Genomic DNA, 27,520 nt, shown 5'->3' with positions numbered 1-27,520 from the left:
TTTTCACTGAAGGAATGAATTAGTATACAAAAAAAATATGAGTAAGATCACATAATCCTAACTTTAGGCATAGAATTTACAGCTATAGAAAAAGGTACTCATAGCTTGGGCATGGTTATGCATTCCTCTGATCTCAGCACTGGGCAGGCAGAGGCAGGAAGATTGCCACAAGTTCAAGGCCAGCTAGGGTTTCAGTATGAAGTCCTGTCTCCGATTAAAGAGAGAGAGAGAGAGAGAGAGAGAGAGAGAGAGAGAGAGAGAGAGAGAGAGACTGACTTCAACTTTTAAAAATGTCAAGGCCCCATGTGTACTCTAGTTATTAACAAGTCCACTGCCTTTTTACTGTGTATGCAATAAACTATTCTTTAAAAAAAATTAAGTCAAATTGCTAATGACAGAAGGTTAGCAGTTCTGGGATGGGGTGCCAGACACAAGAGCTCTGAAAAAGCCACCAAAAACCAAGCTCCCATTGACATTATGCTGTTTCAAGTCCCATTTCATCAACCTGCAGTGACCTGATTGTCTCTAGGGCACAAGTAGTTGTAGACTCAGCTTGCTAGCTTGCTGTCCCCGGCATTCTGTCTTCACTGTACATTGTCGTTTCTGGGTTGGCCTCCTCCACTATAGAACCCATCCTCCTGATGGGCTAGTGGTGGGACTCTGTTCAGCCTCCTCTGGTGTTTCTCCTCAGGGGTCAGTAATGGCGAAGTGGTGGACTGGATGGATTCGACTGGTGAAGAAGTGAGCCTGTGGCAGAAGATGCAGCAGTACCCAGGGTCTTGGGCAGAAGGGACTCTGCAGCTACGTTCTTCAATGGTCAAACAGAAGCTGGGTGTATGAGTCCCTATCTTTATCTGCAGGTGCAGCCCTGGTCAGTCCAAGTCAAAAGAAGCTCAGCATCCACAAGGAGAGATTGCTAATTTAATGTGTGTGCATGTATTTGTATAAACACGTATTTCTGTAGGTCTTATGTTGCTAGCAAGTGTGACATAGATGTGTTCCTTTAAAGCAGCCCAAGAATAAGCGTCTTTTCAAATGGTTTTTATTTATGTATAGTTTAGTATATTTTCAGAGTACATAGTTGCCTCTATCTTTCTTTGGTTTAATTCACTTCCAAAGCCTTTTACAGCCACTCTCTCCCTTCTGTCTTGCTATCCTCGTTCCCACTTCCCCTGGAAGTATGGCTGCTCTTGGCAGTAGTTCTAGTTTGTGGGTCTAGGTATGCCTGATGAAAGGCCAAGGCTCTGGAGAGCAAGGTTTGCTTGTTAAAGACAGTACACTATGGGAGAGGGGTTTACAACCCGTTCAGTTCATATTTTATTTCATTATCCACCTTGATATAGTTTTAGAACACGCCTTTTCACTTTTCTCGTTTTTCAAGCAATTTCTACCTTGCATGAGTATAGTGGGTTTCTTTGAAATGCAATGAAAATTCCCCGTCTCCTTCCTAGACCTTTGGGGAGCCCTTATAATGGAGTCACTTTAGAAAAATCACTTTAATTAGATAATGGCCTTTTCACTGAGACATTAAGATGCCCTGTGAGACCTACTAGATGATCCCAGAAGGCTTAAGTGACTCTGAATAAAGTTTTTCAAGGCCCATGCTGAGTTCTCTCTTTTAAACTGTTATAGCAGTTGTTGAACAGGGATTTCCTTATTTCCCTGATGGAAGATGAGACATCTTCACTCTCATGTACTATAGCTTTCTCTAAGTCTGTGTCTGGGGTGTGCTGCTACATAGAACTTAGTCTGTATACCTCTGTTTCATCCAGAAGAGCCAAAGACTGTCTAAACCAATACAGTGCTCCCCCAGAATGGGGATTATTGCCACCCCCATGGAAATGTGGATGGAATCGCCCATCTATTCTGACTTTTGACCTAATATATTTTCAGTTCCCATTTTGGGTTGTTTCCTAAATGTGACCTATATGTAACAGGGTGGTGTGTTGAGACTTAAAAGAGAGATCTAGTGAGCTTTCATTTCCTGCTACTCATTCTTCTAAACTGGATTTTTCATTCAAAGCAGCCTATGTATACAGAGGTGTGTGTGTGGAAGGTGTTGGTGCCAGGGAAGAAATCCTGTCAATGGAGCCAGCTGCGAATTGACGTTCCTATAAAGTCCCTGGATTGCAGGCAGCTGGAGTGGTTAAGATTGTATGTATGAATTGCATAGAATGCTTTTCAAAGATCCCTTCGATATGGATTGATACTGGGATGGAAGTGTAACTCAAGAGCCTGGGCTCATACTTGTTCTTTGCTATTCCACTTCAACATGCATGCATGTTTCAATAAAGCTTTCTCACTTGAGTGTTTACACTTTGAGTTCTGTCGATCCTTTTGTCTCTGATGTCCTGACTTATTATTACCACTTTGACTCATAGCTTGAAGGTCGGAACCAGAGTAATAAATGCACCTTGCTATACCGGAAGAAAACCTGCCTTTTCCTACACTGTGGTCAGATGTTGAGCTCACAAGTAGCGCTACTTTTCTCACTTTGTGGTACCAATAGAAGTTGGCCTTTGGCATTGTAGGCTGTCCCTCTCTGGAAGAAGAGGAAAGATGTTCATACAGGCATGAGGGAACACTTTCCATGCTACTAGGATTTCTTTCTAGATTATGTAGTTTCTCTGGGAAGTCGGGATTTTTTTTTTCTCATCTACTCCATTATTTAGATTCAAGAGCTAAATCGCAGATACTATACAACTCACTTTTGAAATAAGGCTCTGATTTTCTAGTTAAAGCTCAAGTGATTCTTGGCCTCTGGGCAAAAGCATATTTGCAAAAGTGAAATGCATCTCATATACAAGCTTTGCATGATATTTTCTGATTCTCTCCAGCACAGTTTGAAGTAGGAAACCTGCTCTTGCAGATCAAACACAAGCTCCTTGTCATGTGACAAAATTGGAATTTGAATCCAGGCCTGATTACCATGTTGCCTTCTATGAGAATGATGTATATGAAGGGCAAAGTATGAAACAAAGTGGTGGTTCATCTCTCCTAAAATACCTTAGAGCAATAGGATTAATTTGCGAAGGAGGACAATAAGAATGCTTTGGATACTGCCAAGCCAGCCTAGTGACAACACTGTGTGCATATGAGAGGGGGGGGGGAGAGGAAGGGAGAGAGAGAGAGGAGGGAGAGAGGAGAAGAGTAGTAAAAAGGGGGAGGGGCACAGAGAGGAGAATAGGAGGAGAGGGGAAGGGGAAAGGGAGCTGCATAGGAAGGAAGGAAATGGCTCTTGTCACGCCAGTCCCTTTCTGACTGGCTGTGCCCCTGATTGTCTTCCTGTCTTCCCCCTACCTGGATTTCTTAAGTCATAATCTAAAAGGACTACAAACGAGGTTGCAGTAGAAACTTCCCTAAAGAAGACAAGGTTGACTTGACTACTCCAAAGGAAACAAAACGGAAGCCCCTAAAGTTGTTCCAAGCCTCAGTTGCCTGGAGCATTTCCATGCAAGGGTCAGGCCCAGCTAGGAACTTGATGCAGGAGATAGTGGGGCCCTGTGTTATCTTCTGGGCCATTGACCTGCTAACATGTCCTGGCTTGCCACTTGACATGCTACTATAAAGACAAGGTGTGCATGCATCTTCCCCAACGTGCTCTCTTTGCCTTTGGAATCACAGACCTCGCTCTGACCAGAAATTTCCATCAAGAACTCATTGTATTTCACCTTCTGCCTATGATTTACCTTTGGCCTTTCAAAGCTCCAGTATTTTCTCAAGGGAAGATGGAGAATGCATTTCCCCCTGCCAGTCTGATAATTTTTCCGTGTTCCACTCCACTAAGTAATTGCCTGACTTCTTGTTTTCCCTTTTTAAACTGAGATTTCCGATAAAACTCTAGTTGAAACTGCTTCTCTCTGATTCACTGCTATGCCTGTATGTTGTAGGCTTATGATTTATATCTTACCACTCTGGGCTGAGAGCCTTTCATTTTTCTCTTTCCTCCCGGCCCACTGTGAATATTGTCTCCAAGGAAGACAGAACACCTATTAGAGTGGTCAGTTATCATTTAATGGGAAGTAGAAAAAAAAGAAATAGAGGTCAGATGGCATAGTGGAGCCTGGCTGCTGGTGTCTATGCCTAACTGCCACTTATTAGCTGTGGGATCCTAACATATTGCCTAGCCTCTCTGGGATTCAATTCCTTTATCAGTAAATTGGAGCTAATAACAACTCCTACCTTCTATGGCTCTTGGCAGACTTCTGAGTCAATCAAGAATGTGTTTATAATGGCATCTGACACACAGTAGGTTCTTGAGCATTGTTATCTCTGCCTCCCCACCCAGCCTGCCTGCTGTTTTCAGTTGCCCAATGATGGTGCCCAGGAAAAAGCTGAAGGAACAGGGCATCTGAGACTTGACTATGATTCTGGCTTCCATCACTGTACAAGAGACAGTTCTCAGAAGCAAGGGAAGAACATTTTTTTTTCAATCACTGGTGAAACACCCCTTGTGAGACACAAGTTAGAGCAGAAACCTGCAGCTGGAGATGCACCTCAGCAGCAGAGTTTGGCATGAAGAAGATCCTGGCTTTAATGCCCAGCAAAGAGGGGCAGGGAGTCAGGCGACTAAAGATGCAAACCAAAGGAAGAAAGAAAAAGCAAAAGCAGGGATCTGTGTGTGGCTCCATTTCCCAAATGCCCAACCTCAAGTTGACTTTCAGGCCTGGTTCCTAACCTTGACCTTTGGCTCCTTTAGCTACCTGCTCTGTGCTCATCTCTTAAAAGTGGGTATCTGAGAAAGTCAATGCATGACGCTATCCCCTTTGCTTTCCTGCTATATTTGGTGGTGGTGGCGGCGGCGGTGGCGGTGTGTGAGTACATGTGCGTACACAAGTATGTGCCTGTGTATGGAGATTGTAGAGATCAAATGCCAGTCTTGGGTTATGTTCCTCAGGCCCTTTACCATGTTTCTTGAGATAGTGTTTCTTGCTTGGCCTGGTACTCACCACTAGACCAGGATCCCCACAGATCTGTTTATCTCTACCTCTGCACTGGGCTTCCACATCTAGCTATTTTACACCACATCTAGCTATTTAACATGGCTTCTGGGGATCAAACTCAGGTCCAAATGCTTACATGGCAAGCATTTTACCAGCTGAGTCATTTCCCCAATTGGGGTAAATCTAGTTCACAGACTGGGGGATCCTCTAATGAAGGGCCACCATCAGGGGCACTAACGACCTCAGTAGCAGGCGTTCTTGCCCACAAACTAATTGGAGTAGCTAGGAGGGAACATCCTGCCATGGCTGGGTGGTGCTTCCCAAACTCTGGAGAAAATGTTTTTCTAACCCTTGATGCAGCAATGGTTCAAGCAACCTTTTTTAGTCCAGTGTCCTGCAAAGGGAAATGACAGTCAGCTTCAAGAATGTTTTGTAGACCCGTCACCCCTCGCCTGCTCCTAATACAATTCAGTAACTGTAAGGCAAGTCTATTGATGCTTGTTTAAAGTGTCCTGCTTGTCTGTTGTTATGCTGCCCTCTGCTGCCACCGTAGAGTAAAGGAACCATTTCTGCCACAGTAAATGAATGAATTTAGGATTTAGTTATCTCAGCGACTTTGGAGAGCTGGGCAGAGGCTCTAGTTAGAGAAGACCATCTGCCCGCACACCACTGCCTGGCCTCAGTCCCTGCCTACTTTCATATGCTTTCCCAATGCTGCCTGAAGTGGAGCCTTGCTGAGGAAAACAAATATTCTGCCCTAAAATGATGTCTGGTACTGAACTGGATTTGGCAAACCTCACCCCCACCAGAGTCCTGCTCCTAACACTGGAAAAACCTTTCCTCCTCAGTTTAAGCTACCCAGGACAGTTGCGCACTTGACCTCAGCCCCAGCCTGGCTCAGGGTCACTCGCACGCATCCCTTTGCTCTCTTCGCTGTGCCAGCTCCTGGTTGCTCAGCAGGTAGTCATCAATGAAGGTGAAGATTTCCTCAGGGGTGACAGGTTCCATGTAGCGTTCCCGGTCAATGCCCTGCTTGTCAATTAACACCATGTTGAAGTAGGAACTAGTGAGGCGCTGGAATTGCCTAGACAGGGCAACACAGAGAGGTATAAGACCTTGGGCCAAGTCCCACAAGACTGTGCTGCTCCCCTCTGCTCTTTTATAGCTCCACACTTTCCTGTGCCCCTCTCCTACTTAGCACACATCCTTTTTGCTTATTTTCTGCTCAGTTTCTAGTCTTGGTAGCCTTCGATGTCAGCTTTCCTTCCTCACCCTAGCCTGTAATTTCTGCAACATGTTTTCCACTTTAAGCAAAGCTGTTACCTGCTGCATTCAGGCTGCATGGAGCAACTCCAGGAGGTGTGTATTGCAGACACTGTGACTTACTTGTATGCACATCATGCTTAGCAGCCACGAGGTTGATAAGCAAATCCTGTTTAACTCTTCCACCTGTAGCTGTGAGTCTGCTGTCTCCCTCCTCCGAGTGTTTCCTAGTCTCTTTAACTGACCAGAATCATTCTGTCCCCACTGAAACTGAATCCTAGGGGTAGGTATTGTTTCTCAAACAGAGAGCACTGATGGTTTTATTGGACCTGAGTGTAATTGGGGACAGATAATGAGAAAAGTCAACTTCTACCACCTGCTACAGGTGGCACAGATAGATATGATTCAGATTTCAGTGACCAAAGATGCCTTCTTCTCCTTTGGCGACTGAAGGTAAACACAGGAGCTCATAGGCACCAAGATCAGAGGCTTCCTAGCGATTCATGTCTAGAGTGGAATCTTTGTGTCTCAATTGTGGCTCTTCAAGGTCACCTGAGGTGCTTTGATGAAAGCCCAGAGATGTGGTTTGTGGTAGAGCCTGGTTATGTGTAGTTTTAGCCTCCATCTAATTGTCATGTTCCATTAGAGCTGAGAATGGCTCTCCTGACTGAGTGCAGCTGTAAGAGTTCAAACACAAGGAATGTCTCCAAGAGCCCTTGCTCCTGCTCACTAGTGTCCTGTCTCAGGTTCTTGCCCATCCCTGCCCTGCAGCCTCCCAGCCTGCACCTGAGCTCCTCAATGATGCTGGCTGATAGTTGTTGCTCCCGGATGCGCCCCACCTCCTGAGGTGGCTGCCCCACCAGCTCAATGATGGTCACATGCCGCAGGTCTAGTCCACAGGTGGATTGCTGGGAGGGAGACAAAACATTAAATTGAATAGCCTTTGCCCTCAAGTTCTTAGGCTGCTCGGCTGACGCCCACCTGTGACCACAGAAGGCAACATGGGAAAGGGTTTCCGCAACAATCACACAAGCTCATAATCAAATTGTCACATGCTATGAGGTCTGGACAACCTCTTCCCCCTCATTCCTGAAGTACTTGGTACACAAAAGTGTTTTTGTATTCGAGTGTCTGAAACTGATTTGCAACGTGGAGTAGCAAAGAGAAACACAATTCTTGACAGCCACCCAGTCTAATCTTTTCTTCAGTCTTCTTCTACCTACCCACCTTTCTCTTCTACTCATCAGTTAAAATCACTGCACAGCTTCCTTGCTTTCCTTTATGATATCACGGAACTTTTGCACTGATCATGATTGACAGCCCAGACCTGGAGCTAGATAGCTTGGGTTCAGTCCCAGCTCTCCCACTTACGAGTTAATGTGCTTGGGCCAGTCACTGAATCTGTTTTCAGCTTCCTCACCTCTTCAGAGGGGCGTAGAAAAGTACCTACATCATAGGGGTTGTTGGGAGAACTAGTTGTATATGTATAAAAGCATGTCAGTCATTACCTGGTACTTACCTAGCACTCCTTATACAAGTGAAATTCCTTGGAAACACACATGGAGTTTATTCTTAATATTTACATTTACTCATAGCTGTTTTATGAACCTCTCCATATTCCTTTCCCAGCCTACACCCTGTTCTCTGCAATATACATCTACCATTCCACTGGTCTTACTTATTTTCCCACAAAAATAACACTTTTTAAAATGTAACCGATGTACCTAATGATAAACCGAGTCAAAACTACCCACAAAAGGAGGAATGCATAGGTTGTGCTGCACAGAGTAAGCTTTTGGCTAGGCTGGCCTCGGGGAGTAGGTCTCACCTGCAGCATGGAGATCTGCATTTTGTAGTATCGATTGGAGGGATCTGGAGCTGAGACTATGAGGAGTCGCTGTTTCTCAAAGAACTGATCCAGGAGGCCAGCAGCTGAGTTGACATTGACATTAATCTTCATAGCTAGGGCAGAAGCAGATGGTCAGTCAGAACATGCCCTTCTTCACCCTGCAAGACATTTTGGTCTTTATATCCTTGCCCTCTCTTCCCTGAGGTGAATTCCAAAAGGAAACCTGAATATTTTATACCCTTCTTCTTGAGGTATAAGTATTCTCTGGGAGAATGTTGGCCCTTAAAACAGACCCAGGTCAGAATCCCCATTCTCATATCACACACATTGATATTAGACCTCTGGACCATAGAAGAAGTTCTTCTAAAGTGCCCCTGAGCCACAGGTCTGTTTAATCATTTCATAGTTTCACTCACGAGTACAGACAGGTGGTGATCCTGACCACTGTCGACTTGATTGGCAGACTCTGGATGGGGTTCCCTGGCGTTCATAACCACCGTCACAGTGGTATTCACAGGTGGCACCATAGTTGTCCCCTGCGGAGGTGCAGGTGAGGTAGCCATGCTGTGGTGGTTTCAGAACTGGACAGCGTCTCACTGCCAGGAAGAAGCTCAAGTTAGAGGTTGTGATATCTCTTATAGTCAGGAAAGACACACACACACACACACACACACACACACACACACACACACACACACCACACACACACATACACACACAGAGCCATAGGGTGACTGTAAATGTATCAAGGAAACTGCTGTCTATATTTGTAGATTTTTATAGATAACCATTGTAAAGATGACCAACTTGTAGAATGTTTTTTTTTTTCCTCTTGAAACCTGGTCTCTCAATCAGTACAGCACAGGCTGCAATGGCTTCTCTGTGGAGCCCAAGAGGTTCCAAACTCACTGCTGTTCTGTCAAAGCTTCCTAAGTGCTAATATTCCGGGTATGTGCCACCACACTTGATCAGACTTACTTCTATAGCATGTAAGTCAGATGAGTCCTGATGGAGAGATAGTTAAACCCATCATGATACAGTCTTAGAGTAGAATTATGTTGTGATTGAAAATATTTATGAACTCAATATCAAAGAATATGGGGGAATTTCTTGTGTGTGTGTGTGTGTGTGTGTGTGTGTGTGTGTGTGTGTGTGTGGTTTTTTGAGACAGGGTTTCTCTGTTTAGTTTTGGTGCATGTCCTGGATCTCCCTCTGTAGACCAGGCTGGCCTCAAACTCACAGAGATCTGCCTGGCTCTGCCTCCGGAGTGCTGGGATTAAAGTGGAAAGGGTGATCTTAAATGATATGTTGTAAGTATGTATAGAGAAAAAACTAGAAGGAAGGTGCTAGAACATTATCAACAATGATCCTCTGGAGATAGAGGTAATAAATTATTCTGTTTAGGTATTACTTTAATTTTTTTTGAGACTGCATCCAGCTATGTACTCCCAGGCTGACCTTGAACTTGCTATCCTCCTGTTTCTGCCTTATGTGCTGGGATTACAGGCATGTGCTACTATATCTGGCTGTTCCTTTATTTTAAAGTATTTAATTATGAGCATGAATTATTTTAATGATAAGAAAGCCAAAGTGAAGCAATGTGATATGAAGCAAAGAAGAAAACACCAAGCTACCAACATTATCATTTTGGCAGATGTGAATGGGCACAAAGACTCATCAAATTTGATTATTTTTAAGGCCAAGAAAAGAAATGGATCTAGACTATCTGTGAATTTTGTCTAGATTTAGAAGAGCGATAGAGCCTTATTAGAGAGTCAAGGCTTCTGTGACAATTTTATGCCCATATAGTGTGGGTTTTCTTAATAAGTCTGTTTGACAAAGTTGGCCATTACACCTCCCAATACAAACAAGAGGAAGAGGTTGTAGGTTTCTGAAGGTCAGGGCAGAGCAGCAATGTTGAACAGTATGTCTAATAGAGAGCTTTTTCTGACCTTGTACTTTTACAATGAACTTGCAGCTGGCCCGATTGTAGGCTCGGTCATAGGCAGTGTAACGAATCACATGCTCTCCTTCAGGGAAGTGAGAACCAGGCTCTGGGCCCCGAAGTGTCACCCTAATGAGACAGCATAAAGGAGTTACTTAGCTCCTCAGGGAAAGATGGGTAGAATTGAGATCTGAGGCACATCATCACTTCAAGCACAGCCTGTGTGGTCAGACTGTGAGTACCCCAGGGGTACTTGCTGGGGACACAAGAGGCATTCATGACACAAGCTCACCTGGTGATGGTACCATCAGCAGAATCTTTCACCAAGGGTGGGTCCCAGTATACTCGAGCAGTTAATTTCTCTGGCTCTGCCATCTTCTCACGGGAATGAGGACAACGGATCTTGGGTGGATCTATGTCTGCCAAGGTCAAAGATCAAGTGTGGATTTATAGATCCCCTGCCTTCCCTGGTGGAAGCAATATTACACACTGCTGGTAGGTAAAAGAACAAAAGTTCACCTTTATCTAGGAAAGAGGAGAAAGGAGCCTGACTCTATAGACAATAATGCTATGCACATTGTGTATATTCTCATACACAAGGTGTATGAATTCTGTGATCAGAATTCCACATCTGTGAACCTAATGCCAGGTCCCTTTTGGGGCAGCAGAATAACTAGAGCTGCCAGCATTTACCTACACATACAGGCTCTCCTCCACTCCATCGTCCATCTTCCATGCAGATGCGGCTGCGATCACCTTCTAGGTGGTAGCCACTGGAACAGCTGTAGTCACAGCGGGAATCAAGCAGCACTCCGTTTGTGCAGGTGTAGGTGCCACTAGTGATGAATGGCAGTGCATGACATCTCATCTCTAAGAGAGAAACGAACAGTAAGTTCAGCACCCTGTGGTACTACTATCTGGAGGTGATGCATGAGCATCTACCATAGGAGGATCATTGTTGTATTCAACAGAGATCATAGAAAACTCACCCAGGCTGCCCTTAACTTTTCCTATGGAACTGCCTTCCCTTCAATTTGCCTTTTTATTTTCATCTTACCAAGTAAAGAAGCAATCTTAGTTGGATGGAGAGTGGGGTCTGAAGAAAGTAAACTAGTTGTCTGAGTACATGATTATCAAAATAAGACCCGGATTTGCATACTAACTTCACCTCTTGCTCTGTGGTGTTAAAGGTGTTTCCTCATTTCTTGGAGCCTCACTGTTTTTTATCAGTAAAATATATTTATCTCACAGGACAATTTAAGGAAAGCATCGGCAATGGTTAATTTTTGTTTCTCATTCTTTAGGTGCCATGTCTTCTTCAAATGCTATATGCCCTAAAGCATGTTCAAAGCTATTGGCTGTACACACAGTTCAGCCAAGGCTCCCTTACAGTCAGTTGGCTTTCTGTTCACGTGAGTCAGGCCATTGTGTGGAGGGCACGATGACATTTGGTAAAAGTGGAATCTGTGTACTTTATAGGCTGTTAGCATAGAATAGCTGTCATTAGTTTTCTTGGTGACACCTGACATTTGAGAGGAGTAAGCCAAACACGTTTCTTTAGCTTGTCTAAGTTATAATCCTGCATAAAGTTTGAACATTAAGGCATTCTAGAAAAATTCTATATGGGCTCTGTTCATTTTTGCTTCTTGACTAAACTAAGCTTGAAGGTTATTGCTTTACTGTGTTCCTCTATTTGTTATGTAAAAAAAATCACATGAAAATGACCTCCTTGAAGTCAGAACCAGAAATCAGAAAGATCGGTCTCTTCAGATGAATTCACTTATTTAGTATTATATGGCAGTGGAAACAGTAGATTCAACCATGAGGAAGGTCAAAGCTAAATACTGGATTCAACTGCAAAAGCCACCTCATTCTAGGCACCTGGAAATGGGCATATTTTTGTGCTTTTGACTAGCTTTTTGTTTATAATTTACAGTCTTATATCTGTTTTGTCTGTTCAATTCAAATTCATTTTGGAAATGATGAAGTTTAAGTCCTAAAGCCACTTACTTATCATCACCTGAAGGGTTGTAGTGACTTCTTTCTGTCTATCCATCTTCTCCTCTCCTTCATAGCTTCTTTTCTCACCAAGCTCATTTATCTCTGAATGCTTAGCACATCTGCCTCCAGGTGTGCAGCGTGCATGTGCACACATATAGGATTCTATCTTATTAGCCTATTAGCAACTGAAGGGTAGTTGAGGAGCTGAGCAATTTCCTGAAGCAGCCAATGTAGAGCTCTGTGCACATGGATGTCCTTCAAATGGTATTTGCTGATCACATATGGAAGCCAAATCTCTGCTGCCAAAGGGCTGAAGGTTTGAATAAGAGGCAGGGGTTTGGGAGGTGAAGGGAGACAGGATTTGGTATATGTGTGTGTTTCTATCCCATGTTATGGGATTGGGGATTCTTCCTACTTTAACAAGAAAATGATGATTAGCAGATGTCTCATTAGCTTTACTGGCAAGACCTTCTATGGCTGTAGTCAAGGAAGGATGACACTTGACCACAAGTGGGAGAGTCTGGAACACATCCTTGGAAGCTCCAAGAGGTGGCCCAGGCCTATATTAGTTCCTCATGGCCAAATCTTGTCCTCCTACACACATTTCTGGGTGCTATGAGTCATAGTGGCTGGCTGTGACTTAAATACCCATATTACTTGGACAGTAATCACATACAGAGAAAAATAAACTACAATGTCAGGAAGAAGAAAAGCTCTGTTGGAGGCCTATGGAAAATTCCCAACTTTCACAGAGTAAAACTTCCAGGTATATACCTCCCATGCCCAGCAGGTTGCCTTCTTTCTCATACACACATCAGTATATGCTCACATACAACTTACGCCTGCAGTAGGCAGTTCCAGACCAACGCCGGCTTGGCAAGCATTGTACCGACCTCCGTCCAATCAGTCGAAAGCCCCGGTCACAGGAGAGCTCACAACGTGTGCCTAGGCTGCTGTGATAATTTCCTCCCCTTGGTGAGTAGCATGTGGCTTCTCCATCCTGGATATTCATTGTATAACACCATCGGGGGACTGCAGTAGCAGAAGAAAAGTAAGCTAGAAGTACAGGAATCAACCTTACACAAAGAACTATAGGTGACTGAGAAGAGCTGGGAGCGGAAGAGGTGGCCCTCCTCAAGGAAGGGTACACTGATTGTTTGTCTAGTGCTTAACAGTCTAGCAAGAAAACATACATACAAGTAACATTATATGGACTCAATAGGCATATATATATATGTATATATATATATATATATATATATATATATATATATATATATATATATATATATATATATGCATATGCATGTATATTTCCAAAAGAACAAAATTCACCTTTATCTAGGAAAGAGGGGAAGGAAGCTGGCTCTATAGGCAATAATGCTATGCCCATTGTGTATTCTCACAATGGACAGTAAGGCCTTCTGTGATTAGAATTCCACATCTGTAAGCATAATGCCAGGTTACTTTTCTCAGGAGAATGACTGGAGCTACCAGTATTTACAATACATATACTGTATATATGTATATACATATATACATATATGCATGCAATAACAATTGATGGAAAAAGAGGCCATAAATTCAAAGAAGAATGAGAGGGAGTATATGGAAAGGGAAGGGATAAATGTAATTAAAATACAACCTTAAAAATAAAAGCCGAAATAGCTCAGTTGGGAGAGCATTAGACTAAAGATCTAAAGGTCCCTGTTCGAACCTGGGTTTTGGCAAACACTTGCTTTAGCTGGGCTGTGGTGGTGCACGCCTTTAATCCCAGCACTCAGGAGGCAGAGGCAGGTGGATCTCTGTGAGTTCGAGGCCAGCCTGGTCTACAGAGTGAGTTCCAGGACAGGCTCCAAAGCTACACAGAGAAATCCTGCCTTGAAAAAATCAGTCAATCAATCAATCAATACAAAATGACAACAAAACAGTTTGGTAGTGTTAAAAGAAAAGACACACACCTCAGTAGAACAGAATACAGTCCCAGAAATAGGCTTTAGTAGGTCAACGTAATTTTGGACATAAGTACAAAAACAATCCTATGGAAAAGAAACAGCTTTTCAAAACAAATCGTGCTGGAGAAATTGGAGTTTCATGTGCAAAACTGAGGAAGAAGAAGAAAAGAAATAGAACCTAAGTCTCATATCTTATACCAAAATGTAGTAAAAATTGAAGTTAGACTTACATTGAAAACAGAAAGCACAAAACTTATGGAGAACTGGAAAACCTCTGAGATTGAAAATGAGCAAAGAAGCCTTAGACATGACGCCATTAAATCATTAGAGAAACCAGCAGACTGGACATTTTCAGAAGAAAAATCTGCTACTCTATGAATGAGTTCAAAGAAAACACAAAAACTGGGAGAGAATGTTTCTAAACCATGTATCACATTCACAACAAATGACTAGTGAATGGAATATAGAGTACAGAAAAAATTTCAAAACTCAACAGTAAAGATGCAAATTCTCCAAACAACCCAGTTAGAATATAGACAAAAGACAAAGAGGATCTATGAATGATTAATAAACATATGAAAATATGATCTTCACCATTAGCCAGTAAATAAGTACAAATTAAAACCCCAGGGAAATATCATCAATATATCTCTTTGAATGTCTAACTATGAAATGACTATACCAAGTACTGAAGAAAATGCAGAGAACCTAGAACCCTTACACATTGCTTGAAGAAAGGCAAAAACATTGACATACTGTAAAATACTAGTTTATAGAAAAGTAATGTCATCATTCTTTATGAAGAAAGGATCACTTACCATTCGACTCCACAACTTCACGTCAAGGTGTTTATTCAAGGGAAATGAAAACCTGGGTTCACACACAATCTTATACACTAGTGTTTAAAGTACCCATATTCATAATTGTCAAAAATCGGTTCTATATGTGAATAGTGGAGTTAATGAGTTTATCTCTGTGTAAGAGTGATGTGCTGATACATGTGACAACACAGATGAATTTTAAGTGTATTTTGGGAAGCTAGAGAAACAAGACTCCATTATATAAAATATACAGGGGCATCTATAGGCAAGACCAGATGCATAGAGTACATATCAGTAGTTGCCAGGTGTTAGAGGTAAAGATAGAGAACTACAAAATGGCAATATGGGACAAGTTTCTGAGCTGATAAAAACTTCCTCCCTCTGGTGTTAGCTATCTTACACTGCATATTTGTCAAAACTCACAGATCTGTACACCAGAAAGTGCATTTTGCTGTATGCAAATTTAAAACAACTTAAAAAAAAAACATGGAAAATGTAAACCAGAGAAAGAATAGGAATATGACTTCAAAGCAGATCACTGAGGACTGAAAAATCCAATCCCAGTTCAGTACTGAGCATGCAAGTTTACAGGATGATTATATTATAAAGACACCTTACTGGTGACAAAATACATGCCTTTTCCCCTGGTTCTGTGTTTTTATTTATTTATTTTTTTGAGACAGTGTCTGCTATATAGTCCATGCTGGCCTCAAATTCATGATTCCATGCCTTAATCTTCTGAGTGATGTGATTACAGGTCTGCACCACTACTCCTTGTTCTGTATGGTTCTGATTTTAGAGGGACACAGGGAAACAACTGGATGGTGGCCTGCACAAGGGTTACTCACACACCATGGCACAGATTTGTTTGCATAGGGTTTGGAAGGCAAAAGCACCATATAAGCTTATTTGATTTTCAAACCCCAGGGACAAAGACAGCACATTGCATCGGGAGTCAAGGAAAAAAAATGAAAGGTTAGGGCCTCTGCTTACATGCAACTGGAGAATGAAGACAGATGACAGAGAGAAAAACTATTCAGTACCATGCTTGCGGCTTCCAGAATTAGTTTAAGTCGGTGGCAGTGACAGGGCTACCATCTGGAGACACCATTTCGAATTACATAATGTTTCTTAAGTGCTGGATTTGCAGAGCTGCTGATTACAAAGCCACAATACATATCACAAAGACTTACATGGGAGGCTGGGATCTCAAAAGCACCTCTGTTCTATTTGTCTCCCATATTGTGTCAAGGAAAATACACACACCAGATTGAAACGGGTACGGGAAATAAGAATGAGAGAGAGAAATGCAAGGCTCAGAATCAATGCCAAGAGAGTGATAGGAGCCCGGCTACTGGAAGGAAGTTCAAGTTTGCTGGCCTGGTCTCAGAAAGATAACTATCACATTTAAAAATATTTGTGATTCCTAGACTTTATACAGATGTAGAAAAGCAAGGCTTGATGTGCAAATATATCTGTCTAAGGGGAACAGAGGGGGCTAATGGAAGCAGTGGGGGATGAGAAATGGGAGGGTAGAGAGGTAGGGAGGGATTCATTTACCACACAATATATACATGCATGCATTTTTTAAAAATCGCTAGCCCAGAGGAATTGTGACATAAGGACACAATGTTGGGAGACAGGAGAGGGGCAAAACCACAAATTCAGTTTTCAAATAAGGGAGAAGGTTGTCTCTAGGAAGTGTAGCCTGCTGACGCCGATGGCACTGATAGAACAGTGTTCTAGATTATTTCAAGGGGAGGCTTGTGAGCTGGCAGAAGCACTCAAGGACAAGTAATTCCAGACTGACTTCATTTCCTTTTTGGGTAGGGCCACCAGACTGGTAGAACAGGGATGGTGAAAGATACGTTATGTGGAAGTCAGTGAGGCATGACCGACAATGCCTTTCGTGCCAGGGCTGTGAATGAGATGGAGAAATACAGTTCAAGAGAGTCGAAACTGGTTGGACAACTGTAAAGAAAGACTTCCAGTGGGAACTGGATCTAAGGCTGTGGTTAAATAGTGCATGCTACCATGTCTGCTGTGCAATTTAATAATATCGAGTCCTGTGCTTCGGCATCATACTTCCCTTCTTGTGTCCATCTCATATAGTTCTCCCAATAGCTCCATGAGTTATGCAGTCATTATCCCTATGTTTTAAGACGACTTTCCCAGGATTCCATGGGAAGTAAGGGTCAGGGCCATGATGGAGCCCAAGTTTGTCTATTCTAAAAACTCGTGCTTTCTAAGTACAGAATCGGTCACTGCAGCTGCTCTTTTTGAAGGACTCACTGATATTTTGAAGAAGGAATCGATCCACCTGTTTCATGACTCCCAAAGTGTAAACAGCCACACAGTAAAGTATCTCCTCTCAGTCTTCATGTGCCTATGCTCGCTCATTCATTCCACTTCCAAAGAACCTATGACAGCAGTTAATAGATAAAATGCAAACCCTTGTATGACTTCTTAATTTTCTTTGCTCTTTTCACACATACACTAGCATATTGTGTACATTGGTCCCATCACTGCTTTATATTTGTGTGCTTCTTGGGATTAAACCTAGGACTTTATGCATGCTGGGCCTGTCCTCTATCACTGACCCATGTGCCCAGTTCTAATAACTATTTTTGAAGTGAATAATATACTTTAGAGATCTTTGCATTTCACAACACAGCAAGCATGTACTTTATCTAAATGAAATAACATTTATAGAACACTTAATATTATGAGTGACACATACTAGCTTGTCCAGAATTAAGAAACTGGAAGGGCGCTCTCTCTCTCTCTCTCTCTCTCTCTCTCTCTCTCTCTCTCTCTCTCTCTCTCTCACTCACACACACACACACACACACACACACACACACACACACACATACACACATACACACACAAAGACGAGAAAGACTGGCAAGGAAAAGACCTTGTCTGTGGTAAACTTGAGGTAACCCAGACAGTGACTAATTTTCTCAGGATTGAGACAAGCTGTGAGGCAGCTGCTTAGCCACCCAGAAGACTAAGGCCACACCTCAGAGAAAGGTTTCTGGCTCCAGGTTTCTTGATAAGAGAATGGCAGAAAGTGTAAAATTTGTGAAAACAGTATCAAACTATGTGGACAGTGTTCCCTAAAATAAGGATATGCCTTTCCCTTCTCATCTCTTCTTTTTATCTTTTAAAGAACAGTTGCATTTTTAACGAAGAACATGGGATAAGCACAGCTTGGTAGTCAGAAAGTCCTAGGTTTAAATGCTTCTCTGTCTCACTAAGTTCTGTCACTCCGAGACTTCCCTGAGCTTAGTTTCCTGGTTTGTCAAGTAGGAGATAATAAAGCAGCCCATGTGGCTGAGGTGAGAGTCAAATAAAACCTCACACATGCTGGGCGGTGGTGGCGCACACCTTTAATCCCTGCACTCGGGAGGCAGAGGCAGGCGGATCCCTGTGAGTTCGAGGCCAGCCTGGGCTACAGAGTGAGTTCCAGGACAGCTAGGACCTCACAGAGAAACCATGTCTCGAAAAACAAAAAACAAAACAACAAAACCCACTACCACCACCACCACCACCAAAACCCCACACATGAAATACCCACTCCCAGGAATGATTTTGTCTACATCAGTGTCTGGGTTGGAGTCTGGTGTCTTCAAGCACCAATACACTGGTGTCCATTTCCAGTACTTACACTTGGTGATATCACCTCTAAATTGCAGGAAGTGTTGAAATGGCACAGTTGCAGAGCAAATCTTTGCAGGGCACAAAAAGGATTACAAAGGAGGCCGGGACCTCAGGTTGTACTTTTCCTGGCTACTCCTTTGCATGCATCATTGATAACCTTAGTTTGTTTTAGGCCTGGAGACTCAGTTCCAAAGAGAGCTACTGGACACTAGACACCAAGGCAAATACTACTGTGTTTATGAGTTTTTGAAGGGCTTTTTGGTAATTTACAAATAACCGGCAAGGCAGGTAAGTAGTAATAATGGGGATGGCAGACCCTTCAAAAGTAGTTCTGGAGCAGGATGTATGGTTTGGTGGTAGAACACAAGCCTAGCATGCATTTAATTCATAGCTCTGCATGAAGAAGTACCTTTTGAATTTAATGCTTTTTAGTATCATATTCTTCCATTTTTCGTTCCCAGGAGGCTACCAGTCAGCGCCTACTTTTCATAGGCTTCTGTGAGAGTGATATACATGGTTCCCTTTGTTCAATAACTGTTCTGTTCAGAGCGATAAACAGAACATAATGAAGGCCAGATGAGTGAGTGGTTTTGGCAAACAAACAAATAAATGAAACATTCATTTCAGAAGAGGTACATAGGAGATAATTAAATAACGAGGGCCAGCAAGATGGCCGTGTGGGTAAATGTACTCACAAATAAGCCTGATGACCTGCGTTTGACCCACAGGTTCCTCATGGTAGAAAGAGAGAACAAGCTCTGTGGCAAATGGTCCTCTGACCTCCACACATGTGCTGCGGCACACGTCCTCCAAATAAATGAATAAATGTAATAAGAAAAACGAATGAAGGAGAGTGAAGTCCCAGTGTGTACTAAATCAATTTGTGGGAACAAACAGTATACCACCCTAGCTAAAGCACGGACTTCACGTGGAAAAATGGTGTAAAAAGTCATCAGACGGGACATAAAGCTAGATTTTGTTTAAAATGGGTTTACTTGGTCACGACATTGGAGGAATGCAGAAACTTGAGCCAGGGAGTCTAATTAGGAAACAACAGCCTTTGTCTATGTATGGAATAATAATAATTCCAATCCCATGTATTAAAGAAATGATAGGGCTTGGTGAATGACTAGTGAAAAATAATAAGGAAGGGGGTTATTAAATGTGATGGGGATTGTTAGAAGTGACACTGGGGTATTTTGAAGTCTGAGTCACTAAGAGGATGGTGGTAGTATTATCAGAAATTAAGACAGTCAGGTTTATTGTAGAACTTTTTTCAGACAAAACAAAAGAATTGCATTTTAGACATCTCTAAATGGTTGTGTCTAGCAGTGTTAGAGATGCAGTTCAGGAGCTCTGGAGCTAAGTTGGTGCTGTCCAAAATTCAGATGCCAGCCTTCTTCTCTCTGTGGTCACTACCAGAGACTCCATTTCCTATCTTGGCTTCAACTATGATCAGAATAGGGAAATTACCATGAAATCCAAGGAAGGGGAACCAATAAGAAAAGGATGTGCTTGCTGCTGTTTGAGAGATTGAGAGTGAAGCTCAAGGCCACACGATTTGGTGACCAAGGAGAACTATCTTTTTCAAGAGGTGTTGTGTCAGCTGGGGATACGTGGGTGGATGGGGAAACAGGCTGCAGGGAATTTAGAGTCAGAGGTAGTGGTTGTGCATCACTAGCAGCAAAAAGAAGACAGTAAAGGCATAGCTAGAAAGGAGTGTGGAAGAACCTCAGGCTGGGATCATTTATCTACTGGAACTGCCTTCTCAAAGGTCACACCATTTACCTTCGCAGTAACTGAAATATTTGCTGTCATTTGATCTCTCTGCAATGCTTGACATAGCTCCTTCCATATCATTTCCACATTTCTAAATTTTCATTTGCAGCTTTTGTAATATTCTTGATAGAAATCTTCTTCCATACTGATCTCTCTCTCTCTCTCTCTCTCTCTCTCTCTCTCTCTCTCTCTCTCTCTCATTTGATGTATATTTTTCTCCTACTCATATAGAGCAATGTCTTCTAAGGCACTGACCTTGGCTCTCTCTTTAGAGAGCCTTTTAATTTAAGCTGGGTGCTCACAAGTCTTCCTCTCTCTCTTTCAACCATCTACCCAGCAATCTTCCAAATTAGTTTTCTTTCTTTTTTTTTCTTCTTTTTGTGTGTGTACATCCACCACACGAGTGCATGCTCACACATGTAGTTGTGTCTGTGTGTCCTTGGCCCATGTGGTGCCAGGGACTGAACTCAGGTTATCAGCAGACTCTTTTTACCAGTTGATACCAGTTGAGCCATCTCATTGGCTCCTAGTTTACTTTTCAAACTTTGGCCTTCTGAAAGGGTTTTTAGAGTCCTCCTTGCTCTTCAGCTTGGAGTCTTTCAGAGATTAGTTTCTTTTTTTTTTTCTTTTCTTTTCTTCTTTTTTTTTTTTTTTAGTTTTTTGAGACAGGGGACAGGGTTTCTCTGTAGCTTTGGAGGCTGTCCTGGAACTTGCTTTGTAGACAAGGCTGTCCTGGAACTCACAGAGATCCGCCTGCCTCTGCCTCCTGAGTGCTGAGATTAAAGGCGTGCGCCACCACCGCCTGGCAACATTAGTTTTCTTGATCCCTTAGCACATCAAATCTGCACTCAATCTTATCATCTCCTCTGAAACATCTCTGGAATACATCCTTTCATTGTGATGCTGGGACTCGAACCCAGGAGAGCTTTCTACACTCCATGCATTCACTCTGCTATTGAGCTATACCTCTAGTCCCTCTGGGGTCCATCCTTAGTCTACATTTATTTGCCCCCAGAATTGAATGTTTCTACCTAACATTTCTGTAATTGATTCCTCCCCAACTCAGGCTTTACTTCTTCCAACCTATATTTTCTAGACAGAATAACCTAGTTAGTGTTCTGAAATACCTATTACAGTGGCACTCACCTGTGAAAAGCCATATGACCACTCTTTAGAACATAACAGCTAACCTCTTATGTATGCTCAGGAAAGCATGGACAGGTATAATCATAAATTAAAGTCATATTTGACATCACCTGAACTAACTTGCTATCCAATAAAGAAATTACTATTCAGCATTCTTTCTGACTCTCCTTAGAAAGATCCCCTAGGAGCAGGGCAGCAGTGGCCAGCAGTGGCGCACGCCTTTAATCCCAGCACTCGGGAGGCAGAGCCAGGCGGATCTCTGTGAGTTCAAGGTCAGCCTGGTCTACAGAGCAAGATCCAGGACAGGCACCAAAACTACACAGAGAAATCTTGTCTCAAAAAAACAAAACAAAACAAAAAAGACTCCTAGGTCATTGGACCTTTCCTAATTTGCTCTTTAAAAAAAAATATTTATTTATTATGTATACAGAAGAGGGCACCAGATCTCATTATAGATGGTTGTGAGCCACCATGTGGGTGCTGGGAATTGAACTCAGGACCTCTGGAAGAGCAGTTGGTGCTCTTAACCTCTGAGCCATCTCTCCGCCCCCTAATTTACTCTTTACAGTCAACTCCATTCTCTTATTCTCTACTACTCCACTCATTCCACCCCTTCAAGTCAGTGTAATTTCTTCTTAGTTCCTTAGTACAGTGAATTTGGTTTTCCCTTAATATCTTTGGCCATCTGCTTTGGCAAATGTCTGCCTATCACCTTCCCCAGTTCCTAACAGTCTGCTCATCATTCACAGCCTGTCCTGAATGTCATCTTTCATGCATGACCACTTTCCTGAATTCTTCATCTTCTGTTCCTACTTCATTTACGGCTACCACACAGTTTCACACTTATTTGCTTTGCATGTGTTAATTTTATTCTCACTTCATGCCCAACATAATGCAAACCCATCCAGGAGTGGGCAGAACCTTGTAGTAGCGCTTGTATTTCCCATAGACTTACCCTGCCTAGGAATAGGCATAAAGCAGATACTCAGGCCGTGCTTAATGACTCATAATAGATGAGCATCCTTCAGGCCAGGGAAGTGAAACCACAGAGCAAGTCAGTAGCCAAGTCTGTAACTAGAAATCATACCACACCTGCTATGTGTGGAGGTGCACACATGTCACCGCAGCACTGAAGAGGCTGAGGCAGAAGGGTCTGGAGTTCAAAGCTGTCCCAGGGATACATAGTGAGATCCTGCCTCAAGAAAGAAGTGAACAAAACAAGAGGGCTTGGGCTCAGTGCTAGAGTGCATGCTTAAAAACAAAGGGACAAACAAGAACAAGAGAAAACAACGACAAAAATCAGAGCTCTTGATGATTCTGTGAGCTGCAGTTCAGACACATATGAGCTAAGCATGGATGAGGCTGTTTCTGGGAAGAGCTGGGTCTTCATCAAGAAACCTTCCTTCCCGAGCTTGAAACACATGAGAATTACCTCTGTAGTCCAGGGTGCGGGCAGCTGGGACCTCTTCTGCATACACTTCATTGTAGCTTTCATCTGGATCGTGGCCTGAGCCTAGAACGAGGAGCCGAGTATAAAATTGTAGAACTACTGTGGGTGAGCTTGATCACATGAGGTACACAGACAGCAACATTGGAGGTGTAAGGTGTGGTGGGGGCTCTGGATGTACTAGGAGACTTTCAAAACAAAATAATTGGACTTCTTAACCACCTATCAATCCTGTCACTCTAGACTACAAATGGCCCACTCCCTTGATGAAGCTCACTAGTCTTGGTGAGACACTGACAGCCAAGCTCTGGGGATGGACTGTTGTCCCAGTTCTGAGGAAATAATTGCGCTAAGTGTCTTCTCCAGTGACAGGCATATACACAGTTCTCAAAGGGAAACAGTATTTCAAGCTCTCTCATTAGCCTACAGGGCATATTAAGTACCTGATTGTTATTGCTGCTGTGGCATGCCAAGGCAGAGATGGATGGCTTAAAGGGCAAAAGGGAATGAGAATTCTTTCATAAGCACTTTATTCTGGCTTGGAGTAAAAAGAGAAGTCAGAGTTCAGAGTTTTTTTTTTTTTTTTTTTTTTTCCTCAGTGCTAGTGATTGAACTTGGGGCCTCCTACATGTAGTGCAGGAGCTGTACTTCTCTCACAGTAAGCTCCATCTCCCAAGGCAGAGTCCTTGGGATAATTTCCTCTTCTTCCGGTCAGGAGCAGCATTAGCAGTGAGCTGCTGAACTAGAAAACATTCCCAGTCTATCTACTTCCATTCAGTTAAGTGGCCCAGTTCCTGGTGGTGGCAGGTCTGCGGCTGTCGGGGAGACTAAACAGTATGTTCCACCAGACGCAGGAAATCGGTCATGAATATGAACTAATTGGAAAACAATTTAGTTCTTTCCGCAGCAAAGTTTCCGGAAGGCCTTCTCTAATGCCCATGTGCTCTAATGCATGTTCAGGACAGGGCAGCCGGCTGTGTTGGAGTCTGCAGACAATTCTCCATTTCCAGGAGAGCCTTGGTACTTCCAGGACTGGGCTGGGCTTTCGAGCTGCAGCCCTTTGACCTTTGTAAACACACAGAATGTAAGCCTGTGGCCTTTTCTTGGGCAGAGCACAGGGACTCCTGCACTACAGGGTGGAGCAGAGGGCAAGATGATGCAGCTCCCTGCCTCCCCAGGGCCCAGGCTAGGAGTGTGTGTGTGTGTGGGGGGAGGTTGGGGGTGGATATCAGTCCATCTTGGTAAACATGGACATGAATCAGATTGCAAGTTTGTCTTATGAAATCATGTCCATATTGGTTTACCCTCATTCCAGAGGGAAGGGTTCACTTTTTCTCTCCAGTTTGGCTCTTTTCCCATTTCAGTTTGTCTGACTTTCCTCTATTTTTCCTTAGGTCCCCTCTTCTTCTCTTTCCCACGGGGAGGTTTGTTTGGGCAGCATGGACTCCTTGTCAGCTGTTTTACTTTAGTGTTCGCCTCAACCCCTCACAGCTCCTGTAAACAGGAGGCCAGATGTGCTTGCTTCCCAAAAGTGTTAGGTCTCCCCATTCTTATTGCAGAGCTAGCTTGGGAAGAAACGCTCATCAGGGACCAGCTGTTCACCAGAAGAGAAAGCAGGGTGTCCCAGGCCTATGTCTGGATCAAGTAACGCCAGTGACAACTCAGCTCTTACTATGTAGAGCTAGCTCATTACATTGCCATAACATCTCAATTGGGTACACACCAATAGTGCTCTTCTGCGTATAGACACAGAGGCTGACTCAGAGGAATAAAGGGAATTGCCCAAGGCCTCCTAGATAGTACATTGCAGAGTAGATCTCCCAGCCCGGTCTGTTTGAGCCCTGTGGACTAGACTCAGAGACTAAGATTCAAATGATGGACATTTTGACTATGTCCAGAAGGGATTAAGAACCTAAATCTGTCTTGCAGTCTAGCATTTTTACTGTGGCAATGGGGTGGGGTGGGGGAGACCATAGGCCATAGTGCATTTTATACTACTCCAGAATTACAGGGGATGTGGGAGAACTGAGGGAAGACTCAATCACAAAATTACAGTCTCCACCAGTGTATGGGGGTAGCTAAAGCAGAGCTGGCTTTTCTTCGTACCAAGAATGGGCTTGGGCTAGTTAACAGCTTAAACTTTCCCATGTCTCCTAGTTGCCTAATTTCGAATATTTTATGCACATTTTGGGATACTGAAGCGGGCTATAATAATGAAACTATCCAGAAGGACACAGCCTCTGTATCATTCCATTTGCTTGAACATGTTTCAGTTCCTTTGCATCATCAGTCAGTGGCTGCTTACTGTGTGGTCTGTTTCTGCATTCCTTCAAATTCCACAGCCAAGTAGGACCCTCTAAGTCCAGCCTTTCACAAATGTATGGTTGGAAAGATATTTCATAGTTGAAATGATGTGAAGAGCCAAATTAATGTCTGCTCTCTGAAGACAAAAACTACAGCACACACTTTTTAACCCACTCAGCTTCATGTATAGTCTCTAAGGTTTTCTCCTCTCCGTTGACTATTCCTGGATGCATTTTCTCACTTGCCCTGAGTCCACATTTGGCTGTTTTCTTTGTGCCTTTCCCATTTGAAAACAAAGCCAAACAAGAGAATGAAACACTCCTTGGGGGTATAGGCAATGTTCAACACATACTTGTTGAGTGAATGAGTGAATGAATGAATGAATGAATGGGCAAATGGACACAACCCCAGTGTTTGAGCCAGCATTGAAGGAAGAATCATTAACTCTCCAAGTCATCATGCAGCCTTCTAAGAAGGCTTGTAGGGCTGCCAAAGACAGCAGCTTGGGTTCCTCACAAGCAGTGTTGACTGTGGTGATTCGTGGAGAAGTGAGGAGTGTCTGATTTGCAAACAGCCCTCTGAGAACCTCACAGGAAGGTAAGTGTTTTTAATGCCTTGTCTGAAAAACTCTAACATTTCAGGCTTTAATGAGTTCCATACAGGTGTTCAGAATTGGGCTTTGAACCATTGAATCTCCTCTCCCCCCTAGTTCTGTGAGCTTTGGGGTAGATTTTGTTCTTCTATACTTGAACTGAAGCCAGCGGGAGGTTGGGGAGAACAGCCGTATATTTATCTCCTGAAGACTTGGGGCTCTTTTAACCCCAGACAGTGTGCCTCTGCCAAGAGCTTGATTGGAATTTCTTCAGCTGAATGTCAGTCCTTGTGCTTTCCCCCCTACTAAGCCAGGTTAAGCCAAAGAGGGGAAGAGGCTTGCATACTTGTTTGAAAGCTGGATGCAGCTGTTCCAGACAAACAGAGCTGTTGCCAAAGGCCTTTACCAGGAGCTGGGGGGATGTGGAAAATTTTAGCAGCAATGGTGGTGGCTGTGATGGTTGCAGTTTGTTATTTACTCATCTCTGGATATTTTCCTAACCCCATTGGTTGGGACTGTCTCATTCCCCCACTCTTTCCAGCCCCTATGAGGGCAGACACTGCAGGCCACAGAGTATTCTTAGCACTTGAAATGCCACTAGAACCCAATAAAAAACCTCTGTATAGTGGCTCAGTATCCTGTCCCTGTCCTGCCTTCTGTTCTACCCCCCTCTCCTTCTCAGACCATTCATGTTGGCTCGATATGTCTCCCAGGGGTGCAGAGTGAAATATTCAGGATTCCAGAAAGCTGCATCCTTTCTGAAATAAGGAAGAAACCTGAAGATAATGGGGTTCCTAATTAAGAGAATGTGATCTATACTGTCATTGACTGTGTTAGCAAAAAGGCTATACAAATCCTACAGACACTCTGGGAGGAAGAAAGAAAGAAAAACAGTGGTGGGGGGGAGTCTGGTGGACTCTTGTTCCTTCTTAGTAGACTGTCTGTCTCCCTTATATTTTTCTGAAAGAAATACATGATCTGAGTTCTATTTTGTAGTCTTGACAAGGATATTTGGCTTAGGAAAGAATTAATATTAATGAGTCTTTGGCTTATTAAAAACATCTAAGAAGTTGTCAGTGGGCTGTGGATAGAGTTCGGGGGCAGAGAATTTGCCTGGCGTTTGGGAGACTCAACATTCAACTCTCTGCATAGAAAGCAAAACATATAACAAAACAACGAAACACACAGGCAACCCTAAAAACCCCATTATCATTGGAGAAAAGGGAGTAGGAAGCCTGGCCTCAAAGGCCACGCCATCTCACTCTTTCATTTCTGTGTTAGCACAGCCTAGTATCAAATAGCTCTTGCTAGGGTGCCTCATGGGCCTTGATCATTAGCCCTTTGTAATACTGAGTCATCTTTATTGCCACTTAATGGTTTTTTTCTGGGTGTGAGTTAGGATCTCTCATTGTCATCTCGTTCTTCCCTCTTCTATGTCTTGGTGGAGTTCGTGACCCCCATAGAAGGGATGGACAAAACGGCTCACAGAACTTACCTGCATACCATGTTGATAGCACTGTTGGTGTTAGGAACAGCAGCAGGGGGAGAGCAACTCTTTGAGTCAGTTGAGCAGCCATCCTTAACAGGGAAGCTTCAGGAGACAAGAATAGGGCTATGTGGCCAGAAGTATCAGAGTAAGGGAAAATGACTTTCAGAACTGAGCCAGCTATGAACTCCCAAAAGTGAGAAGAAGCAGATATATGAGATCTGTGAGGAAGAAAATGTTAACATTAATCAACTCCCGTTGTATAATCTGGCTCATAAACCTTTCCTACTTCATAGGATAAAAAGACTTATTTGGATTTATGG

The 27,520-nt window shown here is 43.2% G+C and overlaps 2 protein-coding genes and 1 non-coding gene across 8 annotated transcripts in view; 2 read left to right on the top strand and 1 right to left on the bottom strand.

Annotated features, from left to right (window-relative positions):
* The window catches only part of Sytl4 (synaptotagmin like 4), a 49,258-nt gene extending 46,939 nt beyond the window's left edge, over positions 1 to 2,319 (top strand). For 2 of the 5 annotated variants that reach the window (XM_036174637.1, XM_036174633.1), the window contains one exon: positions 692 to 2,319. In XM_036174637.1, coding sequence (XP_036030530.1) covers positions 692 to 745 — 54 coding nt within the window. In that variant the 3' untranslated portion in view covers positions 746 to 2,319. The remainder of the gene's footprint in view (positions 1 to 691) is intronic. The other 3 variants (XM_036174634.1, XM_036174632.1, XM_036174635.1) reach the window with 2 other exon arrangements.
* A 1,710-nt stretch (positions 2,320 to 4,029) lies between these two features.
* Srpx2 (sushi repeat containing protein X-linked 2) lies at positions 4,030 to 27,412 on the bottom strand. Of its 2 annotated transcripts, XM_036175044.1 has the most exons (11): positions 27,207 to 27,399; positions 22,801 to 22,881; positions 12,842 to 13,033; positions 10,694 to 10,870; positions 10,293 to 10,419; positions 10,008 to 10,129; positions 8,472 to 8,651; positions 8,035 to 8,168; positions 6,993 to 7,114; positions 5,824 to 6,027; positions 4,030 to 5,337 (listed from the first exon to the last, which is right to left on the bottom strand). In XM_036175044.1, exons 1-10 carry the CDS (start codon positions 27,286 to 27,288, stop codon positions 5,847 to 5,849), a joined length of 1,398 nt encoding a protein of 465 aa, XP_036030937.1. In that variant the 5' UTR covers positions 27,289 to 27,399; the 3' UTR covers positions 4,030 to 5,337; positions 5,824 to 5,846. The 2 variants fall into 2 exon arrangements, with proteins under 2 accessions (XP_036030937.1, XP_036030936.1); XM_036175043.1 differs by lacking the exon at positions 4,030 to 5,337 and having other exon boundaries at positions 5,747 to 6,027; positions 27,207 to 27,412.
* Positions 13,660 to 13,731, top strand: Trnaf-aaa. Its single transcript has one exon. It is a non-coding gene; the product is annotated as a tRNA-Phe (tRNA).
* Positions 27,413 to 27,520: the final 108 nt, after the last annotated feature.

The sequence above is a fragment of the Onychomys torridus genome, chromosome X, assembly GCF_903995425.1.
Source record: "Onychomys torridus chromosome X, mOncTor1.1, whole genome shotgun sequence".
Taxonomy (NCBI): domain Eukaryota; kingdom Metazoa; phylum Chordata; class Mammalia; order Rodentia; family Cricetidae; genus Onychomys; species Onychomys torridus.
Note: the sequence above shows the minus strand (reverse complement) of the source record. Positions and strands in the feature narration are given on the sequence as shown.

What these genes read in the sequence shown, in the direction of transcription:
- Srpx2 (XM_036175043.1), bottom strand. Translation starts at nt 27,288, where the DNA reads ATGGCTGCTCAACTGACTCAAAGAGTTGCTCTCCCCCTGCTGCTGTTC. An exon ending in CCGCACCCTGGACTACAGAG is followed by an intron (nt 13,034 to 22,800) that starts GTAATTCTCATG and finishes CTGCTACTGCAG; the next exon opens with TCCCCCGATGGTGTTATACA. An exon ending in GCTGATGGTACCATCACCAG is followed by an intron (nt 10,130 to 10,292) that starts GTGAGCTTGTGT and finishes CTGTCTCATTAG; the next exon opens with GGTGACACTTCGGGGCCCAG.